General features: G+C 38.1%; 1 protein-coding gene across 2 annotated transcripts; it reads right to left on the bottom strand.

The window, feature by feature from the left end:
- On the bottom strand, window positions 1–26882 carry tmx1 (thioredoxin-related transmembrane protein 1). 2 transcript variants are annotated; one of them, XM_072568698.1, is made up of 9 exons: window positions 26692–26882; window positions 26195–26310; window positions 25340–25385; window positions 22993–23121; window positions 15450–15495; window positions 13998–14099; window positions 12888–12957; window positions 10683–10914; window positions 1–5635 (listed from the first exon to the last, which is right to left on the bottom strand). In XM_072568698.1, the coding sequence occupies exons 1-8, from the start codon at window positions 26856–26858 to the stop codon at window positions 10703–10705; spliced, it is 888 nt and encodes a 295-aa protein (XP_072424799.1). In that variant the 5' UTR covers window positions 26859–26882; the 3' UTR covers window positions 1–5635; window positions 10683–10702. The 2 variants fall into 2 exon arrangements, with proteins under 2 accessions (XP_072424799.1, XP_072424798.1); XM_072568697.1 differs by lacking the exon at window positions 1–5635 and having other exon boundaries at window positions 8415–10914.
- Window positions 26883–26957: the final 75 nt, after the last annotated feature.

Raw genomic sequence — 26957 nt, 5'->3', positions numbered from 1 at the left:
TGAAAACCTTTAACTATGATAAATTATAACCATCACAATCACCTGGATGACAATCTCAAACAACAGTCCCTGCCTTAATAGTTTACAGAACAGAAAATGCTCAACATTGTTTATAAATTTCACTACTTTAATCAGTATTGGACGGTATATTTAAAAATGTTCAGGTCTGCTTCCACCCTACAAATCTAGTTGACAATGAAAACGGCATAACTCAGACTGATAGTCAGAACAGACATGTCCATACCATGATTTCAATAGCATTTGTTAAAGAACATGTATTTTTATTTAGTAATGATGTGAGATATTAATTAGACCCTGTCCCCAGTTATTGCCAGCTTCTAATAGCTATAATGAGAATTCCTTACATTCTACCTTTACATCAGGAGGAAGAAAATGTTTGGACTCTGCAACACACCAGTGCCCTCTAGAGGATCATTACCCACATTGCCTCAACGTGTAACAGCACTTTTTACAAAGAAAACTAGAAAAGAATGGATCTACATTAGACAAGAATATTTTTAATGATTTTATTATATGCAATCACGAAAATTGGCAAGCAGTGAGACAGTAATTTTGTGTGTCCTTTCTCTAATTATGGACATCGCGTTTGAAATAAATAGTGCAGAGTCTTGCACCTTTCAAGACCAAGAACTGCTCTCCTAACATCACCATTCTGTCTGTAATTAGAAAAAAAATCTTTCCCAGTTTATCTTCTCTGTTCTCAGCCTCCTGCATTGTTGCACTCAAGTTCAATTAAACAGGGCAAACACATTGTATCGTTCTATTAGGAACTTTGCAGCCTTAATATTGATTGAAAAACGGATAGAAAATCTTAAGTTATTGAAGTGTTACAACAGTGGACAAATCAGATTCCAGAGCGAAACCTGGTATGATAGACCCTATGTTTTATTTTTGTAATTTTGTTCCTGTGGTTATCGGCCACTGAACATATTCATAGTTGCTACCAATGTACTTGTAACAAAAGAACATTAGTTTATTACATAAAAGAACAGGAATCAAAACAAAGCTATTTATAATTTGGAAAGATCTCATCATAAATGTAAAAAGAAATCTTTACATCCTTTACAAACACCTGACCTCAGTGAAGTATCACCCCTAGCTTCACTTTAAAACTTCCTAATCCCTTAAGTAATTTTCAAGCTTTTTCTTTTGATTACTTTGTGTACATTCACTAAATGTGATTCTCTGTTACTGTCACTCTCCAAGAAACACAGATGCAGACTAACTCCGTGACTTATTCCCCCGAACTCTTAAAAAAAACTCAGATTTTTTTGTAGCCCTGTCTATTTGGACTGTTAAAATGGCTTAAGACTTCTTTCCAACTCTGATGACCTGGAGATTGCCAAAATTAAACTACCCTTTTGATAGTTTTGAGGAAGGGTCACTCAACCCAAAACATTAACTCTGATTTCTCTCCATATATGCCACCAGACTTGCGGAGCTTTTCCAGCAATTTCTGTGTTTGCTCGTCTACTAGAATGGATCTTTTTAAACAGAACTTAACAGGTTTCTGACTTCTAGCATCTCTACTTCTGTACATCATAAAAGTAAAACTAAATAAACACTTCAGAATTATCCCACCAAGTAGCTAATCTTGTCACTTAGTCTAATTCACATAATTTCTTGGAAATGCTATATTGATCCCCAGCTAAAAAAAAATTAGTTGCTGATTCTTGATGAGTCACACTCCATCGAACCAAAAAATGAAAACCCCATCTACTTTCACTTTCTAACCCAAGTTCCTAAATAATAATTTATGAACTTTCATTTCACCTTGCCACCCCTCCAGAAAAAAACTGAAAAGATATCTTTAAAATGCATATTCCTTTCAAGTGAAAATGTTATCTTATTGTTATTTCTATTTCATTTGGACAGTAATAATATTTTCATTAACATGGCTTCCATAACAAAGCTTATTCTATAAGAGTCCATTTTGATCATGATACTCATTTGCTTTCATATATCCTTTTGATTAAGGATTTACTTTAAAATTGTCTTTTCCTGGAATATGAATGATTTTCAAATTAAATGGTAGTGGCATTAAACTTCCACAAAACAATTTTAGTGTGAAATCTTGCTTTAAAAAATCTGAAAGATTATGCTCCCTATTAAAATAATGCTTCTACAGAGTTGTTGGATATGCAGGTTTCAAAATGTTACAAAGCTAACACCAGACTCATAGAATCATACAGTACAGAAGAGGCCCTTCAGCCCATCAAGCCTGTACTGCCAGAAATACACTACTACCTATACTAGTCCCACTTACCCACTCTAGGCCATAGCTTTGAATGTTATGACACTTCAAGTGTTCATCCAAGTACGTTTTAATGGTTAGAACGTTATCTGCCTCAAGGACCTTCTCAGGCAGTGCATTCCAGACCCTCACCACCCTCTGGGTGCAAAATGTTTTTCTCAATCTCCTGCGAACCTTCTGTCTGTCATTTTAGAAGTATGCTTCTTTGTTCTTGATGGTTCAACTAAGAAGAACAACTTCTTTCTATTCACCCTGTCCATACCCCTCATAATCATATATACCACAATCAAGTTTCCCCTTCAGCCTATTTTGCTCCAAAGAAAACAGCCTAAGCTTATCCAGCCTCTCCTCATAGCTAAAATACTCCATCCCAAACAACAGCTTTATGTATATCCTCTGCACCCCCTCAAGTGCAATCATATCCTTCCTATAGTAAGGTGATTTAAACTGCAGTGCCCTAACCAAAGTTCTGTACAACTCCAACATAATCTTCCTGCTCTCATAACTTATACCTCAAATGATGAAGGCATGCATGCCGTATGCTTTCAATGTTGATTCTCTTGCTCCTTGGATGATGTCTGACCTGCTGTTCTTTTCCAGCTCCACACTCTGACTCTCATCTCCAGCATCTGCAGTATTCACTTTCGCATTGTATTAACCTGTCTAGCCACATTCAAGGATTTGTGAACAAGCACCCAAGATCCCTCTATTTCTCTGAGTTTCCCTTGTCGTGTCACTTCTTCCAAAATGCATCACCTCACATTTATCGGGGCTAATTTCATCTACCACTGATCTGCCCTTCTGACCAATCCATCTAAATCTTCCTGTAACTCAGTCTCTCTCTCTCTCTCTCAATCATTGAATATGTCTCTTGACATGAATTCAATTTTCCACAGAAATAACAGACTACTGTAACTGTTTGATCGCCATTTTGTCCCACTACTGTGCCAACCGCAATGTCAGTGGCACTATCTGCTAGTTCTTATTAGCTTAGCATATTTTGAGGTTACTAAAACTGGTGTGGCAGTCACCAGTATAACTATCAAATTGTCAAAAAAAACCTTTTGATCATTCAAATGTCTTGCCTTTTTATAATAAAGTTGTCAAAGGAGCCAACACAATGCTGAAACGCAAAGAAACGTTTTATAAAGCCCACTCATACTAAATTACCACCGAATTTTGTTCTATTTCAGGCACAGGAAAAATCAAGATAGCTTCTTTTGCTTCTTTGGGTGCTACTTAACCTTGTCTGTCAGTGTATCCAAAATAAGCCACCATTGCATTGACAATTCATTTCGCCAAATGTCTGACCAAAAAATTGCTCTTTGTAATCAATGAAACTGTTCAATCAAGTGCAGAGCACAATATAGTCATCTAACTTACAACACCGTTGCATAATCCTTTGATGACCTTGTTGACTAATCATTAAAAGATTGCTGGTGAATTTTTTAATGCCAGTTTATTGTCCATGATAAAGTCCAGCCAGTGCTATAAAAGCCACTATCCCTGTAACATGTCAATTTTTGTTGTGAACTATGCTTTTAGAATCCTCTCAATGCAATTCTCCAATCATGGAGTCAAAAAGGAAGCCTCATTTAGTACAATATTGAATTTATGATAAACTATACATAATCCTTGTAATGTCTCGTTTTGACAAAATAAGTGAGCTCCTGCAACTATGACTCAGTTCAGTAATATCATTATCCATCAGAAACCTAATCTCTTTGTTCACTTGAGCCAATTTCCTTGGGTTTAATCTGCAAGGATATTGATTCATGCGTAAAGTACCCTTTACAATAACATTATGTATAACAAAACTCATGCTTCTGTTCTATTTAAATAAATCAATTTATGAGTATGTAGTAGCTTTTATAAGTCATTTCAATAGCTTACTAGGACATGGCGTAATATTCAACTGAATATTTCAAATGCATCTTGTTTTATCCAAACTGATTACTGGAGTATTGATTTCGGAATTTTCAATTTCTGATTCACTCTCCAATCACTCATTTAAATCTCACTCGCTACTTCCTTCACTACTGCAAATATGATTTTGTAGTGGCTGTCATCCCTGTCATGAAATAACATTAATACATTAACATGACACACTCACTGATTTTTCCATTTTTTTGGCTAACTTATGCTTTGGTTGGTTTCTCAGAAATTTAAAAATCACACAAACCAGGTTATAATCTAACAGGTTTATTTGCAAGTACAACCTTTCGGAGCTTGTACTTCCAAATAAACCTGTTGGACTATAACTGATGTTATGTGAATTTTAACTTTGTCCACCCCAGTTCAACACCAGCACCTCTAAATCATTTCAGAAACTTGACACAGATCTTTAAGGTTTGGTTTACAAATGTCTCTTTTGTTTACATTTCCTCGCAACACAGGTTAGAATGTCAATTTAAAAGGACCGAATATTATGTAATCATTTGGGGCATCCCTGATGGCAAACAGTTGAAAAGAAATTCCCTTATCTCAATCATTAGGATGTTTTTGACAAGAAGTTCTGATCCTGAATCTTAAATTTTGATGTCATCTTTCCAATATTCTGTGAGATTGTAGATGATAAACTGAAGATGTGAATTGCTTTTTCCCCAGACTATACATAATTTCTTTAAATATTTGTAACCTTGACCTGATTGTATTTTTTTTGGTAATCCATGTCCTGTAAAAGATGAGATTAACTTTTCCACTGTCATTTCTGTTGCATTTCCCCCCAAATATATGCCTTCAGGAAAACTTGTTAAAACATCCTCAACTGTTAAATGATTCTGATTATCTGTTACAATACTGTTAATAAAACTGATAACATACAAGTTTGGCTTTAGTTAAGTATATGAGTACATTGCATGGCATAACTCTAAATTCAGGATGCACCTGCTCTATTTCTTCTACAGTGGTTTGTTGCATTACTTTGACTCCAACTCCTCCATTTACTAAATCCTTTAATCCAAGTATATATTTTGGGATTGATTTGAAACCCCAGTGTTTGCTTCCAATTAATATTTTTCTCCATTATTAACCCCTCTGGAAAACAAATTGTAACATCTGCAGTAAGTTTGAAAAAAGGTATAGCAGAGAAGCATTAGAAATTAACTCATAAATTTATATAAATTAGTAAAGTAATTAACTAAGCAGAGATGGCTGTGCAGCTGATGTGCTGTAGCTGTATGACGTGGGAGCTGGCTGATCCCATTGTGAACTGCAGTGACCATATCTGCAGCTAGTGTTTGTTGCTTGAGAAACTTTGGCTCAGAGAGTTGATAATCTGGAATCGGAGCTTCAAGCACTGTGGCACATCCGGAAAGGGAAAGAGTTACCTGGATGCTTTGTTTCAGGAGTCAGACACACCTGGAGGATTAAGGAATTGAAATTCAGTTAGCAATCAGGAACAACAGGGTGTGATGCTAAGTGAGGCAGGTTGGGGAATTCCGAGTTCAAGAATGGAGGAGCCTCAGCTCTTGACTTTGTCCAACAGGTACTAGATGCTTGCTCCCTGTGTTGATGAGGAAAAGGGTTGCGGGGAGGATGAGCCAGCTGACCACGGCACCATGACGCAGAAAGCCATTCAAAAGGGGGGAGCAAAAAGACAAGTTGTAGTTTTTAGGGATTTATAATTAGGGAGACAGATAATATCCCTTGCAAGTTGGATTGGGAGTCACACATGGCCTGCCCGGTGCCAGCGTGCAGGACATTTCTGACCGGCTTGAAAGGATATTGGAGCGGGGGGTGGGGGGGGGGGGGGGAGAAGAGAACAGGGAGAAGGATCCAGTTGTTGTGGTCCAAATTGGAACAAACAACATGGGAAAGGCTAGGAAGGAGGACATGTTTTGGGATTATCAAGTAACAAATTTATGGTACTGGTCATTAAGGGTCATAATCTCTGATTACTACCTGAGCCATGTGCAAATTGGCTTAGGGATAAGAAAATCAGAGAAGTAAACACGTGGCTAAGGGAGCAGTATGGGCATCAGTTTTGGAACAGGAGTGTCTGTACTGATGGGGCAGTCTCTACCTGAACTGATCTGGAACCAGATCATGGTCTCAAAATTAGGGGGAGCAGATTTAGGACTGAATTGAGAAGGAACTTCTTCACCCAGAGGGTTGTAAGTCTATGGAATTCCCTGCGAAGGGCCAGAAGGCGTACTCCTGCTCCTAGTTCTTGGTCCTGTCATTCAGCATCAATGACTGACTTGCAATATCTCTATTGGTTTAAAATAAGCAATTAACTTTAGCATGCCCAGTATTATTGTAATAATAGCATATCATTTTCTTCACATCACTTTTAGATGCTAGTATCTGTCTTATTGCATTGGTGTTCTTCTGCTTGCTACCTAAAACAAATGCTGTTTCCATCTCCAGATTTTCTATTCCTCCAATGTTCATTCCCATAATCACTATTTCCCTACCAGTACATGACTGTCTTGGATGTCAAGGCTATCTGCCAAAACTGTTGCTGTTTAGATATGGATAAAGTATCAAAAATCTAAATATGTTTTAAGAGCTCCCAGAATACTATTCTGTCATTCTTCTGGAGTCATACTTTCCCTCACATTTTCAAAATTTTTCTCTAACTTCAGTGATTGAAAGCACTGATCTCTCAGTATTTTTTCTCTTGCGAGTTCAACAAATTGCTTATCACTTGTTCAGCTTTTCTTCTGCTCCAACCTGCAACCTATAATCTCGTTTACTTACCCCTTTCATAACTCTCAGCTCCGCCTTCACCTATCTACTCACCTCTCCCTTTCCCCATTTCAGTTTCAACATTAATACCAATTTTTCTTAGCTACCTAAGGTGTGAAGACTCACTGAATTCAAAAAGTTTACTTTTTTTTTTAAATCCCCCTCCCAGATGCTGCCAGACCTGCTGAGTTTCTCCAGCAATTATTGTTATTTTGAGAAATATTTGATCTGATTTCTTTCTTAGATTCTATATTTTAAATGTAAAGCTTACGGGACAAGCTAGATCTCCCAATGGGTTACTCTACATTAACTCACTGATATGACCCAGATGGCCTACCAGTGGGTCATTTCTCAAGGCAGTGCCCTGAACACAGTCAACCCACCTGATTTAAAACACACATTTTCTAATTTGTGTGTTCAGAGATGTTATTACAGACCACTGGAGCAAGCAGGACTTGAACCAGGCAACCTGGCTCAAAATTAGAGACACCACCACAGAATATGAAGAACCCTACTCAAATAAAGACTGGCAGTTCTTTGAGAACCAGAATTAACATGTGGATTCTTCATAGCAATAGCACTACCAATCAGATCCCACTTGCCACCCAAACAGCAGTCTCCTTTCTTGCATTATAAATCATTTTTCCTTTGTGTTCTTGCAAATTGCCCTGATAAGTAAAAAAAACTTCAACAAAAATGTCTCTTTCAACTAAACTATAGAAAAGCAGTCGGAGTTCAGCAAAGACTGAAAGTTTGCATATCCTGTGGAGTGAATTTTAAAATGACTTGTAGCTTTCAGACTTTTGTTTTGACAAGGTCTGGATAAAGGTATCAAAAGTTTAGAAGAGCCAGAAATTGGAATTAAAGAGTGTACAGCCTCTAGTATTCAGGGCTACAGCTGGACTAATCTCCTCAACCATTGAAGGCAACAGCGGAAGGAATATCAACGATGTCACTGAGCAGATAGGTCTAAGCAGATATATACCAAGAGGAATTGTACAATTTTGGGGAGCTATCATGTACAACTCGAAATTATTTATGCCATAATAGAGTTGTCTCTTTTTTACATCCTTTTAATTTATTTACATATAGACACACACAAACAGTTTTCTTCTCATTTATTTTAAATGTTTATAACTTTCAATAACTATTTAATAAAATTGTTGTTTAAACATACTATTTGGTATTGAGTCATCCATTCCTCATATCCAGAGTACAATCCAAACCTAAGTGAGATTCCACAAGGGACTCTTCCACTATACATATCACTAATATTTTATAATTACAATTAGACTGCAAATAATCCACTTTGAACTAGTAGAAGTTTTCAACTGAATATTAACTGCAACTCACTTGTGGTTACTAAATGTAAAATCATTTAACACTTTTTGATTTTGTTTTTATAAACTTTTGAGAATTTAAAGAAAAAAGGAAAAACAAACCAATATCATTGGAAGAAATAGCTTTATACAAATTAAGACAAAAAAGACCTTACAAGATATGTCAGCCTAACATAACCAAATGGTTGTCAGGCACTTCCTATAAACGTACAATATTGTCAGAACAAAGCTATTTACAAAATGTTTTTCTTCAATTTTATTCTCCATCCCTTTTCAAACATAAGTTTCCCAACAAAAAGAAAAATCTGCTCGAGAGTCTGGAACATGCGTTCAGGTATACTCTCAAAGTTGTAAATAATAAATGAATTTTGGAATTAGTCTGTTATTCGACTATGTCTAATAATTAATTCAAAAGTATCACACACACCTCTGACAGCTAAATACATCTGACGTGGTTAAAGAAAGTCATACCATAGCAAACAAAACTTACAGTAAATCTAGTGTATGTATCACATTCATACAGATGTTTATTGTCTGCATACTGAGTGTGTAATTTTAGCAACAGAATTTACTTTCTGGCATTCAAAACTACAGCACTAATGTACCAGATTTTAATGACACTATTAAAGAGTTTTAACTCTAAACCAAAAATACAAAAAGGCATATTTTTCACCTATTTTACAGAAAAAGAACATTTTAAGAGCAAATTCTATGCCCATTGAAAATATTTCTGTACATAAATAAAACACTGTAAACTAGTTGGTGCTTTTGATGGCGAACCTCAAGTTCCTAGTTGAAACCACAAGCCCTCTTCAAATTACGTTTTTTTTAAAATTACTGATGAGTTCCCACACGAGAAGGTACTATTTATAAACAGGCAATGGGAGTACAAATACCTGAAATCTTTGATCTTTATGCATCCCATCTCTTATTAAATAGTAGAGTAAAATGCAGCACTTTTTACCTAGTCAAAAGGTTCTTTCGTTATGACTTTCAGTAACATGCTCAATATATTTCTACTGGCCTCAGCATTCAACTAAAATTTTATTTGTGGCCAATTTCCACATCTGAGGTTGAACCCTGAGTATCATGGAAATACTTGATAGCATAGGCCATTAGGATAAAAGTCCACATTAGTCTAGATATATTGGAATCATTGGTAGCAGTCATGAGAGAAAGCTGGGCTAATTTTTATCCTCCCTAACTAAGGAACACTGAAGCTTATTATGGTGCTTAATCAAACCAAAACCTCAAATCCCACACAGGTCAGGCCACTCACCAAAGACCAGGGTCCTTCTTGATTGAAAGAGCTCATTGCTGTGCAATTTTGGCTATTTGCTCATTGTAAAATAAGGGCTATTACTCTTTTTTTTAAAATTAAAAATCCTGCCCCTTATAACCAGCACGTCAAGAATTCAGTGAAATTTAGGCCAATGATTATTTTCACACAATTTCTAAAAAAAAGTCATATGTTTACAATTAGGTATGATGAACCAACTAATCTTTTCATGCCCAATTGCTTCAAGATTTGAACAGACATTAATAAATTTGAACATACATTAACAAACACTGGTTTGTTTACCAAGTGTTTATATTATGACAAAGATTTGATTAATAAAAGGTTCAAGAGAAAGAAATTTCAATACAGTTAACGACTGACGAACAGAAACTTTGAACCTAGGATAGCAAATTTAAATAAATGTGAGGCAGTGACAGATAAAGGGTTTAGACCCAACTGAAATACAAGATTATAGGATTTTTTAATCCAATTATTGGTTAATAAGCAGAAATTCCAAAAATTTTATCAATAGCTGTTTTTGAGTTTTTAAAAAAAAAACCAGCTTAGCGTTTGAAATAAAAGAAAGCAAAATTAACAGAAAAAACATAGCATTGTTCTGGAACATATAGTATAACTACTTTCAGTAATAAGGCAGAAATCAGTTGCTACATGAGCAAGTATAATTAGTTACTAGGTCACACTTTAAACTGCCATTTTGGAAAATAAAACCATTTAGCAAGCAGCTTGGGAGATGTGCATTTTGAGATTTACATCAAGGATACTGCCATAATAGTAATTTTATAATTGCTCCACTTCAAGCCTTCCCCAACAATGTACAAAGGACTCAATACCAAATTGGCTGTACAACCAAGAAAGTGTGGAAGACTCAAAAGAGCATGCAAAACTTGTTTTCACAATTTAAGCTTCTCAATTTTGTGGTAAAGCCTGCAGCAGTAAAAGCAATCTTAGTACAATATTATTACCCATCTCAGCTGATCTCAAGTTTTTAATGTACAGTTGCCCTGGCTCATAAATCCACTGCTTAAACAAGTGTTGTCAATGCCTTACAAAAGCACTGCAGCTTCAGTCATCTTACATTTTAGTCTGTTGTTAAAATCAGGAGTCATCAGCTCTTTCAGTGTGCTCTTTAGTACGTTTTCTGATATGCTGCTTCAAGTAATCTCCGCAATCATTCACCACAGCCTTCTCAAATGTTTTACTACTGCTTTCATCTGCTTGTGAGCACAGATCATCTTCAGTTTCATCATCCTCCTCCTGAAACCGCCAATCCTTTGGCTTCAATAGCTTGGTTGGTGGCATTTTTCCTTCTAACAAAAAAAAATGTTAAATTTTCATTCAGAAAAAATTGACGAAACAAAATCATGGTACTAAGAGATGACAAAAGTTGTGTTTGATTATAATATAACCATAGATTGCATCCAATATATTGTTCAAAGCTATTTAATATTTCTTATAAGTAAATATTATTGCTTTCTTGCAATAATCCCACATGACTCCATTCTCCTTGACCTATCCTTAGTTTTGTTTGGAGGTTTCCTTCTCCTTTTCTTCACTTAGCCGCTGCACTGAGCAATTCCTCATTCACTGCGATCTTCACTTCAACTCACCATGGTTTTTATTTCTCTTTGATTTCACTACCACTTCCTCATTCTTCCATTTTTAATTTTCTTAATTTTCACAGCCACCCCTCTCTCTGCCATCTTAAGTGTGCTCCCTAATCCCATATCCTTATCTATGATTGAAACTTTCATTAGATTAGACTAGACTCCCTACAGTGTGGAAACAGGCCCTTCGGCCCAACAAGAACTACCGTATATTTCTCAAAACTGCATTTGATCAACTCACTCATAATTACCTTTGATGTTCTTGCACAGAATATTTACTTTCCACCACCCTGTTATATCCATCAACTTCACTCCTTCAAGTACAAAGGGTGCTTCATTCTGTATATGTGACTAGATGAAGTGCCACATGGACCTTATTTTTCTCATCAAAACTGATCATCACTGTGGGATCATCCTGGAGAGCAAAGACAAATCTGGCTTCTTTCCTTCACTACCACCTCATTCTTTAACTCCTTCGCTTCTGTATTCTCCATAAATGCAAAGAGAGTGACTTAAGATTTAAATTGAGGCTAGCCAATAAAAGCAAAATACTGCAGATGCTGGAAATTTATAAGAAATCCAGGAAATGTTGGAGAAACTCAGGCCTGGTAGAATCTGTGGATAAAGAAACACAATTAATGTTTTGAGTCCGATATGCCTCTGCTTCTGTATGGAGTTCTAAAGAAGAGTCACACTGGACTTGAAATATTAACTCTTTCACTGTCCACAGATGCAGCCAGACTTGCTAAGGTTACCCAATAATTTACTTCTGCTGCATTCTCACTTCCCTCTACCCCAAGGTTCATTGTAATTGCATCCCTAATTCTGCATTCCCTTCAACCATCTCTGCTAAGTCAAAAAGCTGCAAGTGGTTTTAAGACAAGAATAAGTCTGTTGTAAAAAAAAACTCTTGTTATGGCTGCTGCTGTCACATTCAGTTAACCTCAACAATGGATTTCGAAATTCTTGTAGTCAAAAACACTGTATTGTACTAAATTCTCAATAATAGACAATAGGTGCAGGAGTAGGCCATTCAGCCCTTCAAGCCTGCACCGCCATTCAATATGATCATGGCTGATGTGAGATTTAAAAAACTGCTTGTTGTTAGTTTGTGTGCTTACAAAGATGAGACACATGCACTTTTCCCTCCTTTGGAATATCATGCGAAAGAGCAGGAAGGATGACGAGGCAGATATCAAACTGTTGAACCATGTCACAACCACTCCTGCTACACCAAGAAATCAAGGGGTGAGACCATAGCCCCAGGCTTCTGGTCTAGATGCAAGAATTATACCAAATAGCCACAAGGCCTTCATTGGGATAGGGACTGGGAACAAAGTGCATGAGGGGGAAATAAAATGAAGGGCACAAAGACTGAGTAACAACAAGGGGAGATGATGGTAATTAGACAAGCGCAATAGGTTCAGATCTGAAGTGGTAGGCAAAATACAATCATCTTGGATGCGTAAATCTAAATGCTACTATTAGAGAATCTTGAACAATATTCATAATGGAACCAAAAGATAACCAGATCTGAAAGATAACCAATTTTCAAAAACCAATCTCCTTTAGTGAACTTACACAAACATTATGAACTTGAGACTTTACCATACAGTCAGCTACTTCAAATTCACAAACATTACTGCAAGTATGTTAAACAGAAAAGATAAACTCACTTTGGGTACAATGTGGTTGTTGCCTATATCGTCGCGATGGCAACACACAGTCTGCCACGAAGACCAGAACCTAAAATAAAGCAGATTTTTTTTACAAAATTCAATCTAATAACCAATTATCGTCAAATAATTACATTGGTGAACCATAACAAAAGTTACTCACTTTTTAAATTACGTAGTTCAGTTTCTCTTAGTCAAGATAGCACTCTATGATATGGAGTTTGCACAAATTTGTTTGACTATTTCCTTATAGGATAACGGCTAACAATTCTATGGTATGCCATAACTTAACTGCATTAAATGATATTCAAGTGTTCATTTGCATTGCTGAAGTATTGCTATCCAAGACAGGCCTGCTTCTGCCATATAACTGGTTTGTTGACTAATATCCTCTGTCCATGTCACAATTTAGAATGATAATTGCCTGCCTATGCATGAATGCAGAGATACTTGTTTCTTACAATCGGGGTATGACCTGCCCCATTTTTATGGGAATACACAGACAGCCCACAATTTCAGTCATTTGTAGCTTGACCGTACTGAAATTGGCAACCTTTGATAAATTGCACACACAGTAGCCAACGGTCATTGGCATCAAGATAAAGTACCTCTAATTAAACAAGCATCACTAAGTCTACTTTATATAGTTGCCATCAGAGACAACTATATGAAGCAAATGGAGTTGAAAGTAGATTCCAAATTATTTAAATACTATTTCAGGATGAACAGTTTTTTTTCCCAGTGAGGTGAAGCAGTTTGCATGATAAAGGAAATACTGAAAATCAACCTCCTCTCAATTCCAGTCACAGCCAAAAATCAAACTAATGCAAGTCTGACATCAGTTCAATTGTGACAACAGGACAATTAAACTCTTTAATGGTAAGATGCTTATTTCTGATATATAAATATGATGCTACCATTCATAAGTTGAAAACCTGTGAAACCATAGGAACAAAGCAGAAACATAATATGTTTATCAACTTTTTCACTTCAGTTCTGTGGACAATTTCATTTACTGACATAATTTTCAGCAATAATTTGAAAATGTTTTGCATATCTGAATTATGACTTAGAGGAATTATCTATAAAAATCAAATTAGTAAATCTTACCAAGCCAAGTGCAAGACCAGAAATAAGTGTTATCAAAGCAAAAATGCTATATGATCCCCAAACTGGTATGCCGATAACTTCCGTGAAGTAATTGTGACAATGCTAGAAAATAAACAAACATGCCAATGCAATTTTGAATTGCAACCACAATCCATCAAAGCATATAACTAAATCAGTTAGTGGCAATGACAGAGGCCAAACATGACATAGAAAATAAGGCCCCCAAATACATCAATATAGTACACAAAAGTAGGAGGATGCCTGGATTTATTTCCCATAACTATGGAGTTACTTTTAAAATTATTTGAATTGCTAAAGAGCAAAATATCAAAAGGGGCCTTGCATTTTTACACACAAAAACACAATCATTTCAGTTGTAGTCTTGATCGCTCCTGTTAATGAGTTAACAAAATTGGGAGAGGCCAACTGTATATAAATATCAACTGCAGTTCACCAAAATACAGGGGAACCTGAATTATCTGAACGAGATGGGCAGGCACTATTTCGTTCAGATAATCGATCATTCGGTTAATCGATTAAATGCCTTTCTTCCGGGGCTTGGAGTTTTTAAATAGTCTGCTCCCCGTTCAGGAGACTACAGCAGCACACAGCGCACGAGGCCCCGCCCCAAGTCTGGCCCGCCAATCCCTGCTCCCCAACCCCACCCACACCTGCCCAACCCAACACCGCCCCTTGGAACCTCCCCCACCCGCCCCCATCCCTGTCCAGCACCACCCCCACCCCCTCTCCAGGGCAGCTGGACTGGACACCAACAAAAAGACTGCTGCAGCTGCCTTTGTGGGATAAGTCTCCAACCACTCCAGGGAAGGTTTGGGGAGAGAGTGAGAGTGGGCAGTCAGTCATTTGGAGACGGTGCCTGTTTAATCACTGTAAACAAAAGATGCAATCTGTTGGAAACAAGTCTTTGATGTAATGTTTCTATCAGGACATCGAGATCTCCTTCGGATAATCTGATTTTCAGATAATTGGTATTCGGATAATCGAGGTTCCTCTGTATTTCTTAAAATATACAATTACTATTTTAGCCTTCAACTGAAATCTTTTATACCAATAATGATAATAAATTGGTAGAAGGTTGAGAGAAGAATGTTGAGGTATAATAAAGGGGAATATTCTCTGACAAGTGCTATTCCTCAAATCCGCACCAGGGTCTAGCATTACACTATATGTGCTTTAACAATGGCTTTGGCAACATAACGTATGCTTATAATGTAGAAGTACAAGATTATCGACTTCAGATCCTTTAACAAAAAATGGAAATATTTTTTAAATGGCAAGGTACCAGAAGGAGAGAAGAGATTTGAGCTCTCCATGCACACAAATCATAATAATGTAATTCACAGGAATAAAGATATCCAAACTGTAAGAACCGTGATTCAGCATTAAACAATACAGCTGTTAATAGTAGAATCAAAAATTTAAAAAACTTACACGAATCCACATAGACAACTGAAATAATGCTGACATGCCAGTCATCCTGCAATGGAAATCAAAGCAAGGATATCAGTAATACTCAATTAGGATTAAAACATTTTAGAAAGAAATAGCTAGTCATTCAACTTGAACAAATTTAGAAAAAATACACAAGTCTGAAAGATTAACATCAAGTTCCAGTAGCATTAACCGCTTGTGGGCTATAAATTGGTAAAAGGAACGTGGCTGAAAAATGTGTTGCTGGAAAAGCGCAGCAGGTCAGGCAGCATCCAAGGAGCAGGAGAATTGACGTTTTGGGCATAAGCCCTTTTTCAGGAAGGAATGTAGGCCAATTACCAAACACATCTCACCTTGGAAAAGGCTGAGATTAATAAATTAGGTGAACAGAATTAAGTAAAAAAAAAACAGAAAGAACTGCAGATGCTAGACATCAGGAACAAAAACAGAAATTGCTAGAAAACTCAGAAGGATTGGTAACATCTCTGAAGAGAAATCAGAGTCAACACTTCTGGTCCAGTGACTCTTGTTCAGAACCAAAATATTCTTTTAGTCCTTCTACATTCATATAGTAACAGAAATTCTATTCGTGATAACATTTGTTTTGAATTCTACCAGAGGAAAGCTATCAATTGGCAAATGCTGAGAACAATAAACCATTCAATATTATGCACAAGCTCCAAACCAACATCTGAAAGTAGCTGAAGACACCAACGTTTACAAGGAACAGCATCTGGCAAAACAATACCTCCCATCAAATTTCATTAAACAATCAATGCTCTTACCTAATTACAAATCAGATATGTGGATGTAATGACAGCATACCACAAAATAAATTTAAAGGGAAACTTTATAAAGTTGCTTTCTTATCCCCAAGTACATTACATTCACTTTTTTCCAGATGAGTGCAACGCATATGCCACATTCTGGCTTTTGGAAGCTTACCCACCATTCAGGATTGCACTCAAACATTTTTGTTCTCTACTGTAAGAAAGAATCACACACAATGAATTAAGAGTTGCAATAATCAGAGCTCAGCATACCACAGCCAATGGATCAAGTGTATGCAGTCCTGACACATTCGGTTGTAAATGCTGATGGAAAATTAAACTAATAATAGGTTAAGGGTCCATAAATATCCCAAGTCACAACAATGAGAGGACCCAGCACATCACTGGAAAAGACCAGGCTGAAATATTTTGATCCACCTTCAGTCAGAATGGACAAGTGGATCCACTCCTCTGGAGGTCCTTGTATTACAGATTATAGTATCCAACCAATTCAATTCACTCCACATAGTCAGAGATGTACAGCACAGAAAAAGACCCTTCGATCCAACCTGTCCATGGCGACCAGATATCCCAACCCAATCTAGCCCCATCTGCCAGCACCCGGTCCATATCCCTCCAAACCCTTCCTATTCATATACCCATCCAGATGCCTTTTAAATGTTGAAATTGTACCAGCCTCCACCACTTCCTCTGGCAGCCCATTCCCCACACACACCACTGTGTGAAAAAGTTGTCCCTTAGGTCTCTTTTATATCTTTCCCCTCTCACTCTAAACCTATGCCCTTGAATTCTGGACTCCCTCACCCCAGGGAAAAGGCATTGTCTATTTATCCTATCCGTGCTCATGATTTTACAAACCTCTGGAAGGTCACCCCTCAGCCTCTGACGCTCCAGGGAAAAAAGCCCAACCTATTCAACCTCTGCCTACAGCTCAAATCCTCCAACCCTGGCAACATCCTTGTAAATATTTTCTGAACCCTTTCAAGTTTTACAACATCCTTCTGATAGGAAGAAAATCAGAATTGCAAACAATATTCCAAAAGTGGCCAAACCAATGTCCTGTACAGCCGCAACTTGACCTTCCAACTCATTTACTCAATACTCTGACCAATAAAGGAAAGCATACCAAACGCCTTCACTATCTTACCTGCCTGCAACTCTACTTTCAAGGAAGTATAAATCTGCACTCCAAGATTTCTTTGTTCAGCACCACTCCATAGGACCTTGAGTGTATATGTCCTGCTAAGATTTGCTTTCCCAAAATCCAGTACCTCACATTTATCCAGATTAAACTCCATCTGCCATTCCTCAGCCCATTGGCTCATCTGATCAAGAACCCATTGTAATCCGAAGTAATCTTCTTCGCTGTCCACTACACCTCCAATTTTGGGAGTCATCTGCAAATCATTTATGCAAGTGATGAAAAATAGTGGACTCAGCATTGATCCTAGTGGCACTCCACTAGTCACAGGCCTCCAATTTGAAAAACAACCCTCCACAACCATACTCTGTCTTCTACCTTTGAGCCAGTTCTGTATGCAAATGGCTAGTTCTCCTGCTATTCCATGAGAACTAACCTTGCTCACCAGTCTCCCATGGGGAACCTTGTTGAATGGCTTACTGAAGTCCATATTGATCACATCTACTGCTCTGCCCTCATCAATCCTTAGGAGAAAGTGAGGACTGCAGATGCTGGAGTACCTGAGTTGAAAAATGTGGTGCTGGAAAACGCAGCAGGCCAGGCAGCATCCAAGGAGCAGGAGAATCGACATTTCGGGCATAAGCTTCATTCCTGAAGAAGGGCTTATGCCCAAAACATTGATTCTCCTGCTCCTCGGATACTGCCTGGCCTGCTGTGTTTTTCCAGCACCACATTTTTCAACCCTCATCAATCCTTTGTTACTTCTTCAAAAAATTCAATCAAGTTTGTGAGATATGATTTCCCATGCACAAAGCAATTTTGACTATCCCAAATCAGTCCTTGCCTTTCCAAATACAGGTACATCCTGTTCCTCAGGATTCCCTCCAACAACTTGCCCTACACCGACATCAGGGTCACTGGTCTATTGTTCTCTGGCTTGTCCTTACTACCTTTCTTAAATAGTGGCATCACATTAGCCAACCTCCAGTCTTCCGGCACCTTACCTGTGACTATCGATGATACAAATCTCTCAGTAAGAGGCCCAGTAATCACTTCCCTAGCTTCCCACAGCGTTCTAGGGCACACCTGATCCTATCCTGGGGATTTATCCACTTTTATGCCTTTCAAGAGAGCCAGGACTTCCTCCTCTGTAATACGGACATTTTTCAAGATGTCACCATCTATTTCCCCATATTCTATATCTTCCATGTCCTTCCCCACAGTAAACACTAATGCAAAATACTCATTTAGAATCTCCCCAATCTCCTGCAGCTTCACACAAAGGCCTTTTGCTGATCTTTGAGGGGCCCTATTCTCTCCCTCGTTACTCTTTTGTCCTTTATATATTTGTAAAATACCTTTGGATTTTCCTTAACTCTATTTGCCAAAGCTATCTCATGTTCCCTTTTTGCCCTCCTGATTTCCCTAAGTATATTGCTACTGCATTTATATCTAAGGATTCACTCTATATATCATCTTGTCCATACGTGACATATGCTTCCTTCTTTTTCTTAATCAAACCCTCAATTTTCTTAGTCTTTCAACAATCCTTATACTTACCAGCCTTTTCTTTCACCCTAACAAGAATATACTGTCTCTGGACTCTCATTATCTCATTTATGAAGGCTTCTCATTTTCCAACCGTCCCTTTACCTGCAAACATCTGCCCCCAATCAGCTTTTGAAAGTTCTTGCCTAATACCATCAAAATTGACCTTTCTCCAATTTAGAACTTCAACTTTTAGGAGTGGTCTAACTTCTTCCATCACTATTTTAAAACAAATAGAATTATGATCGCTGGCCCCAAAGTGCTCCCCCACTGACACCTCATTCACCTGCCCTGCCTTACTTCCCAAGAGTAGGTCAAGTTTGCACATTCTCTAGTAAGTACGTCCACATACTGAATCAGAAAAGTTTCTTGTACATGCTTGACAAATTTCTCTCCATCTAAACACTTAACACTGTAACAGTCCCAGTCTATGTTTGGAAAGTTAAAATCCCCTACCATAACCACCCTATTATTCTTACAGATAACGGAGATCTCCTAACAAATTTGTTTCTCAATTTCCCTCTGACTATTAGGGGGTCTATTAAACAATCCCAATAAAAGGTGATCATCCCTTTCGTATTTCTCAGTTCCACACAAATAACTTCCCTGGATTATTTCCAGGAATATCCTCTCTCAGCACAGCTGTAATGCTATGCCTTATCAAAAACACCGCTCCCACTCCTCTCGTCTCCCTTTTTGTCCTTCCTGTAGCATTTGTATCCTGGAATATTAAGCTAGCAGTCCTGTCCATCCCTGAGCCATGTTCCTGTAATTGCTATGATATCCCAGACCCATGTTCCTAACCATGCCCTGAGGTCATCTGCCTTCCCTGTTATGGCTCTTGCATTGAAATAAACACAGTTTAGTTTATCAGTCCTACCTTATTCTCTGCCTTGTCCCTGTCTGCCCTGACGGTTTGACTCACTTCTTTTCTCAACTGTACTAGTCTCAGATTGATCTCTTTCCTCACTATCTCCCTGGATCCCACCCCACCAACCTTACTAATTTAAATCCTCCCGAGCAGCTCTTGCAAATCTCCCTGCCAGTATATTAGTCCCTTTCCAATTTAGGTGCAATCTGACCTTCTTGTACAGGTAACGTCTACCCCAGAAGATTCCAAACGATCCCAAAATGTGAATCTTTCTCCCATATTGCAGCTCCTCAGCCATACATTCATCTGCTCTATCCTCCTATTTCTGCCCTCACTAGGTCGTAGCACTGGGAGTAATCCAGATATTACTACTCTCGAGGACCTCCTTTTTAAATTCCTGCCTAACTCCATATTCTCCCTTCAGAATCTCAAACTTTTCCCTTCCTATGTCGTTGGTTCCAATGTACAATGACCTCCTGTTGGACCCTCTCAGACATCCTTGATCCTGGCACCAGGGAAGCAACATACTATTCTGATTTTTTTGCTGCTGGCCACAGAAACACCTGTCAGTCCTCGGACTAGACAGTCCCCTAATACAATCAATCTCTTGGAACCCAACATACCCATCATTGCATTAGAGCCTGTCTCAATACTTGAAACTTGGCTGTTCATGCTACATTCCCCTGAGAATTCATCACCCCCTGTATTTCCCAAAACAGCTACTTGTTTGAAAGGTCGATAGCCACTGAAGACTCCTGCACTACCTGCCTACCTCTCTTACCTTTCCTGGAGTTAACCCATCTATGTGACTGTATCTGCAACTTTTCTCCCTTCCTATAACTGCCATCCATCACACCCCCCCAGGTCTTGTAAATTCCTCATTGCCTCTAACTGTCGCTCTAACCATTCAATTTGATCTGATAGGATTCGCAACCAACGGCATTTATTGCCGATATAATCCTCAGTAACCTGTAACTCTCCGTAAACTCCCATACCTGACAAAAAGAGCATATCACTATACCAAGGGCCGTTTTTGCTTCTTCCAATCTGCAGAAGCAGAAAATAGCACTGTCTTATTCCTCTATAAAACACTGTTCCAGGTTAACTTAATACTAATGGCTCATATTTTTAAGTTTAATCGAGACATATCTCAATAAAATATATAATCAAGAAAGAACCCACTCTATTCACTACTGCAGACTTACAGCAAGACACTTAAAATCATTCACATATCTGTTTCTGTGCTGTGACTCTCCCAAACACGTTCCTCCAAATCAGTTGTGAATTTCACTGTTTGTTAATTGTCCCAGATGCACTCCAATGTCCAGCGATACATGAATTCAACAGCAAAGGCAGTAACTGCGCAGGTTCACTGCTGTGTCAGTTAGCAATGTGGGTTTCTTTCTTTCATTCTGTCTCTCTCCTGCACTGACCTCACCATCGTGCTGCCTTTGTCTGTTCCTCACCCGTTTAAAAAGTGCCATTGTTTTGACTTTTTTTTTCCTCGAAGTTCCAAAGTAATGCAATAGCATGTAAAACAGTAATTGCTGCTCCTAGAATTCAAGAAAATCACTTCCAACACCTAAAATACCTCAAAAAAAAAGAGCAGCCTGTTACAGGCAGAAATGTTTCCCATCCTCCATCTGGCACTTTTAAAAGGGTGAGGAACAGGCAAAGGCAGCACATGGTGAAGTCAGTTTCATGATCACGAGAGATAGCTGAAGGCACTAGATATTACAAAGACTATGGGCCCTGACAATATTCCAGCAATAGGACTAAACACTTGTGCTCCAGAACTAGCCACAACTGAGATAAACTGTTCCAGTAAAGCTGCAACACCAGTGTCTACCCAACAATGTAGTAAATTGTCCAGAAATGTGCTATGCTCAAAAAGCAAGCAAAAACCAACTAGCCAATCACCATCTTAGCAGTCTACTCTTCCTCATCAACAATGCCATCAAGTACCATTTGCAAAAGGAACAATAAGTTCCACAAGGCCCATTCAGTTCCTGGCCTCATTACAACCTTGGTCCAAACATGGATAAAATAGTTGCACTCCACGGAGCCTGCCAAAACTGGAGGAATCTGGGGAAAGCGTCTCGGGTGGGTGGAATCATACATAGCAAAAAGGAAGATGGCTATGCTTGTTGAAGGTCAAACATCAAAGCCCAGATCATCACTGCAGGAGCTTCACAGGGTAGTGTGCTAGGCCGAATCATCTTCAGCTCCATCATCAATGATCTTCATTCCATCATAGAGTCAGTATTGGAGATGTTCATTAATGGTTGCATAAATCTACAGCACCATTACAAACACCTCAGATACCAAAGAAGCCAGTGTTTGTATGCAGCAATATCAGGAAACATCCAGACAAGGACTGGAAAATGGTAAGTACCTACTACCACTGAAAATCCCATTATCAACATCCTGGAGGAGGGTACAAGTTAAAAGAAACTGAATTTAGACCAGTCAAAAAAAACACTAAATGTACTAGATCAAGTTAGGGTCTAGAAATTCTATAGCAGGTAATCCATCTGCTGCTTTCCCAACATCTTTCCACCATCTACAAGGTAGAAGTTAGGAGTATGATACAAAGCTCTCCACTGGATGGATGCAGTGGTAATCACAACAAACTTGACAACATCCAGAATAAAGAACCTGCTTAACGTTACCTCAACCATCACTTTTGGCGTTAATTTCTTTCACAGCCAATGGTCAGTAGCAACAGTGTGTGTCATCTGCAAGATGCAGTAGATTACCAAGGTTTCTCCACCAACACTTAAGGATCAGGGCAGCAAATATATGGGAACACCATCACCTGTAATTTCCCTTCAAGCCATCCATACCTTCACTGTGTTGGTTCCAAATCCTCACTTCCTAACATCCCAAGGACTACATGGGTTCAAGAAGTCAGCTCACCGCCACTTTCTCAAGCACAGTTAAGGAATGATAATAAATGCTAATCAATCACAATAAAACCAGTGTTTCGGAACATGTTCAAATACTGATTGGACCCTGGGAAACAATAAAATAGACCTCAGTAGTTTTAATTGGTGTCAAACTTTTTAAATAATATTTTGTAAAGTAACTTACAATATTAAGAAATAATAAATAATACTAAAACTAAGAAATATAACTTACTCAGAATTAGAAAACTAATACTACTTTGTAATCTGGATTACTTAAACTTACAAAAATGAGGAAGGTCGTAACCAAGAATACATTGGTTCGATGGATTCCCATTTCTTTCCATCTATAAAGTCAATAAAGTCGTTCTTCATTCTAGGGCCTTGATATTTTCTAAACTCTCCATCCTTACAGCTGAAAAATAAAACAAAAAGCAACTATAAACACTTAAGTAAAAAAACCTTTTCACTAATCTGTACATGAACAAAACTAATACAACTGTTAAAGTTAAGCAAATTAAATGCCATTTAAAACAGCTATAATCCAAGAATCTGAATTTTATTTTTAACCCTGCTCTCAAACATTTGTATGAAAGAAGTTGCATTTTATTTGTGAACATACACGTTGGTTTATAATTACAATGAAAGTTAAATCATTGTAATTAGCCATACCATACTTGTAATATTAAAAGTTTTTTTTGGTATTATGGTAGCAAAAGCAATTTTCTTTTGATTTTTATGGTAACGTCATGTTGAGACATCTCAGAAGTGTTTGAAAGGGCTAATACCCTTGATCCCCCTGATAAGCAACGCAATCAGAAAGAATGTGGGTCGTGGAAACTGCTGCTGCACAACACATATTTTTGACTCCAAATAACTGGTTGTGTACACTTGTGGCCATACCTAGGCATCTCAATTCAGCAGTCATAGAAAACAAAATGAGCAGCCCATCATTCCTAGCTGTTGTGATGTCAGGATACCAGCCCATCAAAGTGAATGAACACAAGGAATGGCAGGTAACATAGATGATGCTAACAAGTCAGAAGGCACAGATGAGTAATGTTTGTAACACATTTAGGGTGCAGCTATTATACTTAGTAAAGCAATGTGGACAGTCACCTGTGAGGAGCCTGGGACCACATACAATATAAACCCCATACTTGGTCATGGCAAAGCAGATTTCCTTGTAGGAATAGCTACAAGCTGGACAGGAAATGATAAAACATTTAACATTAATAGGCAATGAATATGATCACAGTTCTGTTGAGATACTTAAGCAAATCTTACTTCAGAAGATCCTTTAATGAATAGTTTTGTCAAAGTAAATATCAGCTATGTATTTCTAATCATCCATTTAGGAGATCTTTTTATTTTCATTTTGTTTACTGCAGACTAATCATCTGGACAGCAATTAATCCAAAGTCCTATTCTATGGTTGGAATGACATAACAAAGATCTTTCAGATTTTCTTACCTCAGGTGACTATAAACAATAATCTCAGCTATTCTGACTACTAAATCTCTACAAGCATACAGTTGTTTGGAACCAGAAGGGTTGTTTCAAATACCTACCCCATTCTTTGTGGCAAGGCTATCAGAGTCAGCTACTCAAAAGACCATCAATACATTTGCATCTTTCAAACATTGACCACCACTCCCAAAATATTTCCTTCATTAGTAGTTTCCACTGCTGCCTCATGGAACCAGGGATCTGGGTTCAATTCCATCTTTGGATGACTGTCAGTGTGCAGTTTGCACAGCCTCCCAGTGTATGGCTGGGTTTCCTCCGGGTGCTCTGGTTTCCTCCCACAGTCCAAAGATGTGCAAATTAGGTGACTGAGCAAGTTAAATTGCCCACAGTGTCCAGGGAAGTAGGTTAGAGAGATTAGCCATGCGAAATGTGTAGTTATGGAACAGGGTGGATCTGGTTGAGATGTTCTTCGAAAGTCAGTACAGAGTCGAAGGGCCTAATGGCCTCTTGTGGCACTGTAGGGATTTATGAATCTTCTATTTTCTAGGTCAGTTGACTGGAACAGATCTCAAAAGATCATCTCTGGGTACAGGAGAATGCCTCAGAGCATATTTCCCAGACAATGAGATGTAGATGCATTTTTGGCAAGTTATACATAATTCATTGAATAAAGAAGGTTATTTAAAGGCTTCATAGTACAAAGATTGTGGATTAAACATATTACAGATGCACTAGCCCAAATTCTGCATTGAGAGTTACCAAGATGCTTACACCCTTTGGATCTGTATTGATTTCCTGCAAATGTCTAATTTTTACTTGTAAAAAAGTTGATTTGTGGTCTATATTAAAGACACGTATCTGATATCCTAAGAAAAGGGAAAGAATTGTAATTACAGTTTCAGGCAATGCTACATTACCACAAGGTGTGTATGACAAATCACATTCTTATTCATAAGGAGTGTAAACTCATTATCAAAGTGATTTTAAATGGTTTTGAAAAAGGCAAAAGTCTCAATCATGTGTTCTACAGGATCAGCATGATATTTAAAGATTTATGTATTTGTGGATATTAAAATGATATAAAAATAACTTAGATACAAGTAAATATACTGTACGTTGTAATTTTGTTCAGTGCTATTTGTAGCTAAGTATTATATACTCACTGGTATATCGTAGGAAGAGCAGTAATAATGAAACGGCCACTCAAACCTATTTTAAAATGCAAAATGGATTCTCAGTTAAAACAAAATAATTAAGAAACCTTTGTATCAATTATGAACAAAACAATGGGTTGATTTTAAAAAAGTACTAAATATCACTTAAGAAAGGGGTCTTTAACTGTCGCCCGTCAGTTTGTCCAGGCAAGCAGAGCTTACTATATATTTCTTATTTTTCAGCAGATAAACTGAAAATTTTATTTCAACATGACTTATACAGATTGGAAGGTATTTATGACTCCAAGTTGGATTCTGCAGATGAGCAATACTAAAATTGATATTTCTGAAGTGACAAACAGGCACAATATTTCAAAGACCACATGCTGATTTATAGTTCAGACTTCTGACAAAAACAATGCTTATGAAACCTAGGCACTTGTCCCAGTACAAAATGAATAAAAACTACATCCCTGTCACTTTATGTAGCAACTACCTCCATATGCAATGCACAAATACTCCTCATATAGATTATTACAATTACATCAAGAATAAAGCATGCAGCCATAAAATCAGAAGGGTACAATTATACAGATTTGAAACATTTGTGCAGAGAACTGGCAATAACAAAATATTCCATTCAGCTGAAATGCTTTTGCAATTATTGGTTTGACACTGGCAGAATAAAAAACCTCCCTCAAGTGTGAAAATCTATCACATTCTTCTCAAGAGTGGAAATAATAATCAGTCCTTCTAGTTTGCACACACTTCTGAAGATTCATTCTTTACAGGAAATTTTAGTCAGGTTTTGTTCCCCACAACAAAATATTATTTGAGTGCAATGACACTACTGCAGAAAATTACCTGGCTGTTCAGTTACATCCACTTTGGCTACGTTAACACCCAGATCATCACTCCACTCTGCAAACTCATTCCATTCAGATTGTAGCTGCTGGCAGGCAGGACACCAGGGGGCATAGCTGGAGATTAAAGTGGACATACAGATTAACACAAGAGCATAGTTACTTACTAGAATCACTGCAACCCAACCCCTTTTATTTGTTTTAAATTACTCTTACTTTTAGAAATCCTATGGGTAGCAAAACATCTGTAAATTATTTTAGACATCGTAACTCAGAAAAGTTTAAAGGAGGTAGGGATGTGATTGTTAAAAGTGACAGCCCTTCCTGGGTGATGGTTACTGGTCCTGATGTGGTTCAATTTCGGTAATTTTTTGTAACCTTCACTGACTCAGTCTCAGGAACACAACTTGCTGCAAACAGCACGTGGGAGAACCGCCCAGTCCCGGAGGCGCACTTCCCATCCCCATCCCCATCCCCATCCCACCTCCCGTCACTCACAACTTCACCATCCATTCTCCTTCCAGGATCTCCCTCCAGTTGTGGTCAGTGATGACTTTGACTGGACTCCTCTGGGCCTGTACGGCCAGTACTGAAGCCCACACGGTCAACAGTAACAGCGTTAACAAACCGAGCTCTGGCCGCCGCGGGAACCCGGCCGCCGCCATCTTCCCGACACATCCGCCACGCACTGCGCATGTCACCCAGGCGGGACATGCGCAGTCACAGTAATTTCCAGGTGTTGTTATTGTGGGGTGGGGGAGGGA

This window comes from Chiloscyllium punctatum, chromosome 4 (assembly GCF_047496795.1).
Source record: "Chiloscyllium punctatum isolate Juve2018m chromosome 4, sChiPun1.3, whole genome shotgun sequence".
Classification (NCBI taxonomy): domain Eukaryota; kingdom Metazoa; phylum Chordata; class Chondrichthyes; order Orectolobiformes; family Hemiscylliidae; genus Chiloscyllium; species Chiloscyllium punctatum.
Note: the sequence above shows the minus strand (reverse complement) of the source record. Positions and strands in the feature narration are given on the sequence as shown.

Coding starts and splice junctions, on each gene's coding strand:
- tmx1 (XM_072568698.1), bottom strand. CDS start 26,858: ATGGCGGCGGCCGGGTTCCCGCGGCGGCCAGAGCTCGGTTTGTTAACG. Junction 15,496..22,992: donor TTACGACCTTCCTCATTTTT/GTAAGTTTAAGT, acceptor TTTCCATTGCAG/GATGACTGGCATGTCAGCAT. Junction 10,915..12,887: donor ACAACCACATTGTACCCAAA/GTGAGTTTATCT, acceptor TTTTTTTGTTAG/AAGGAAAAATGCCACCAACC.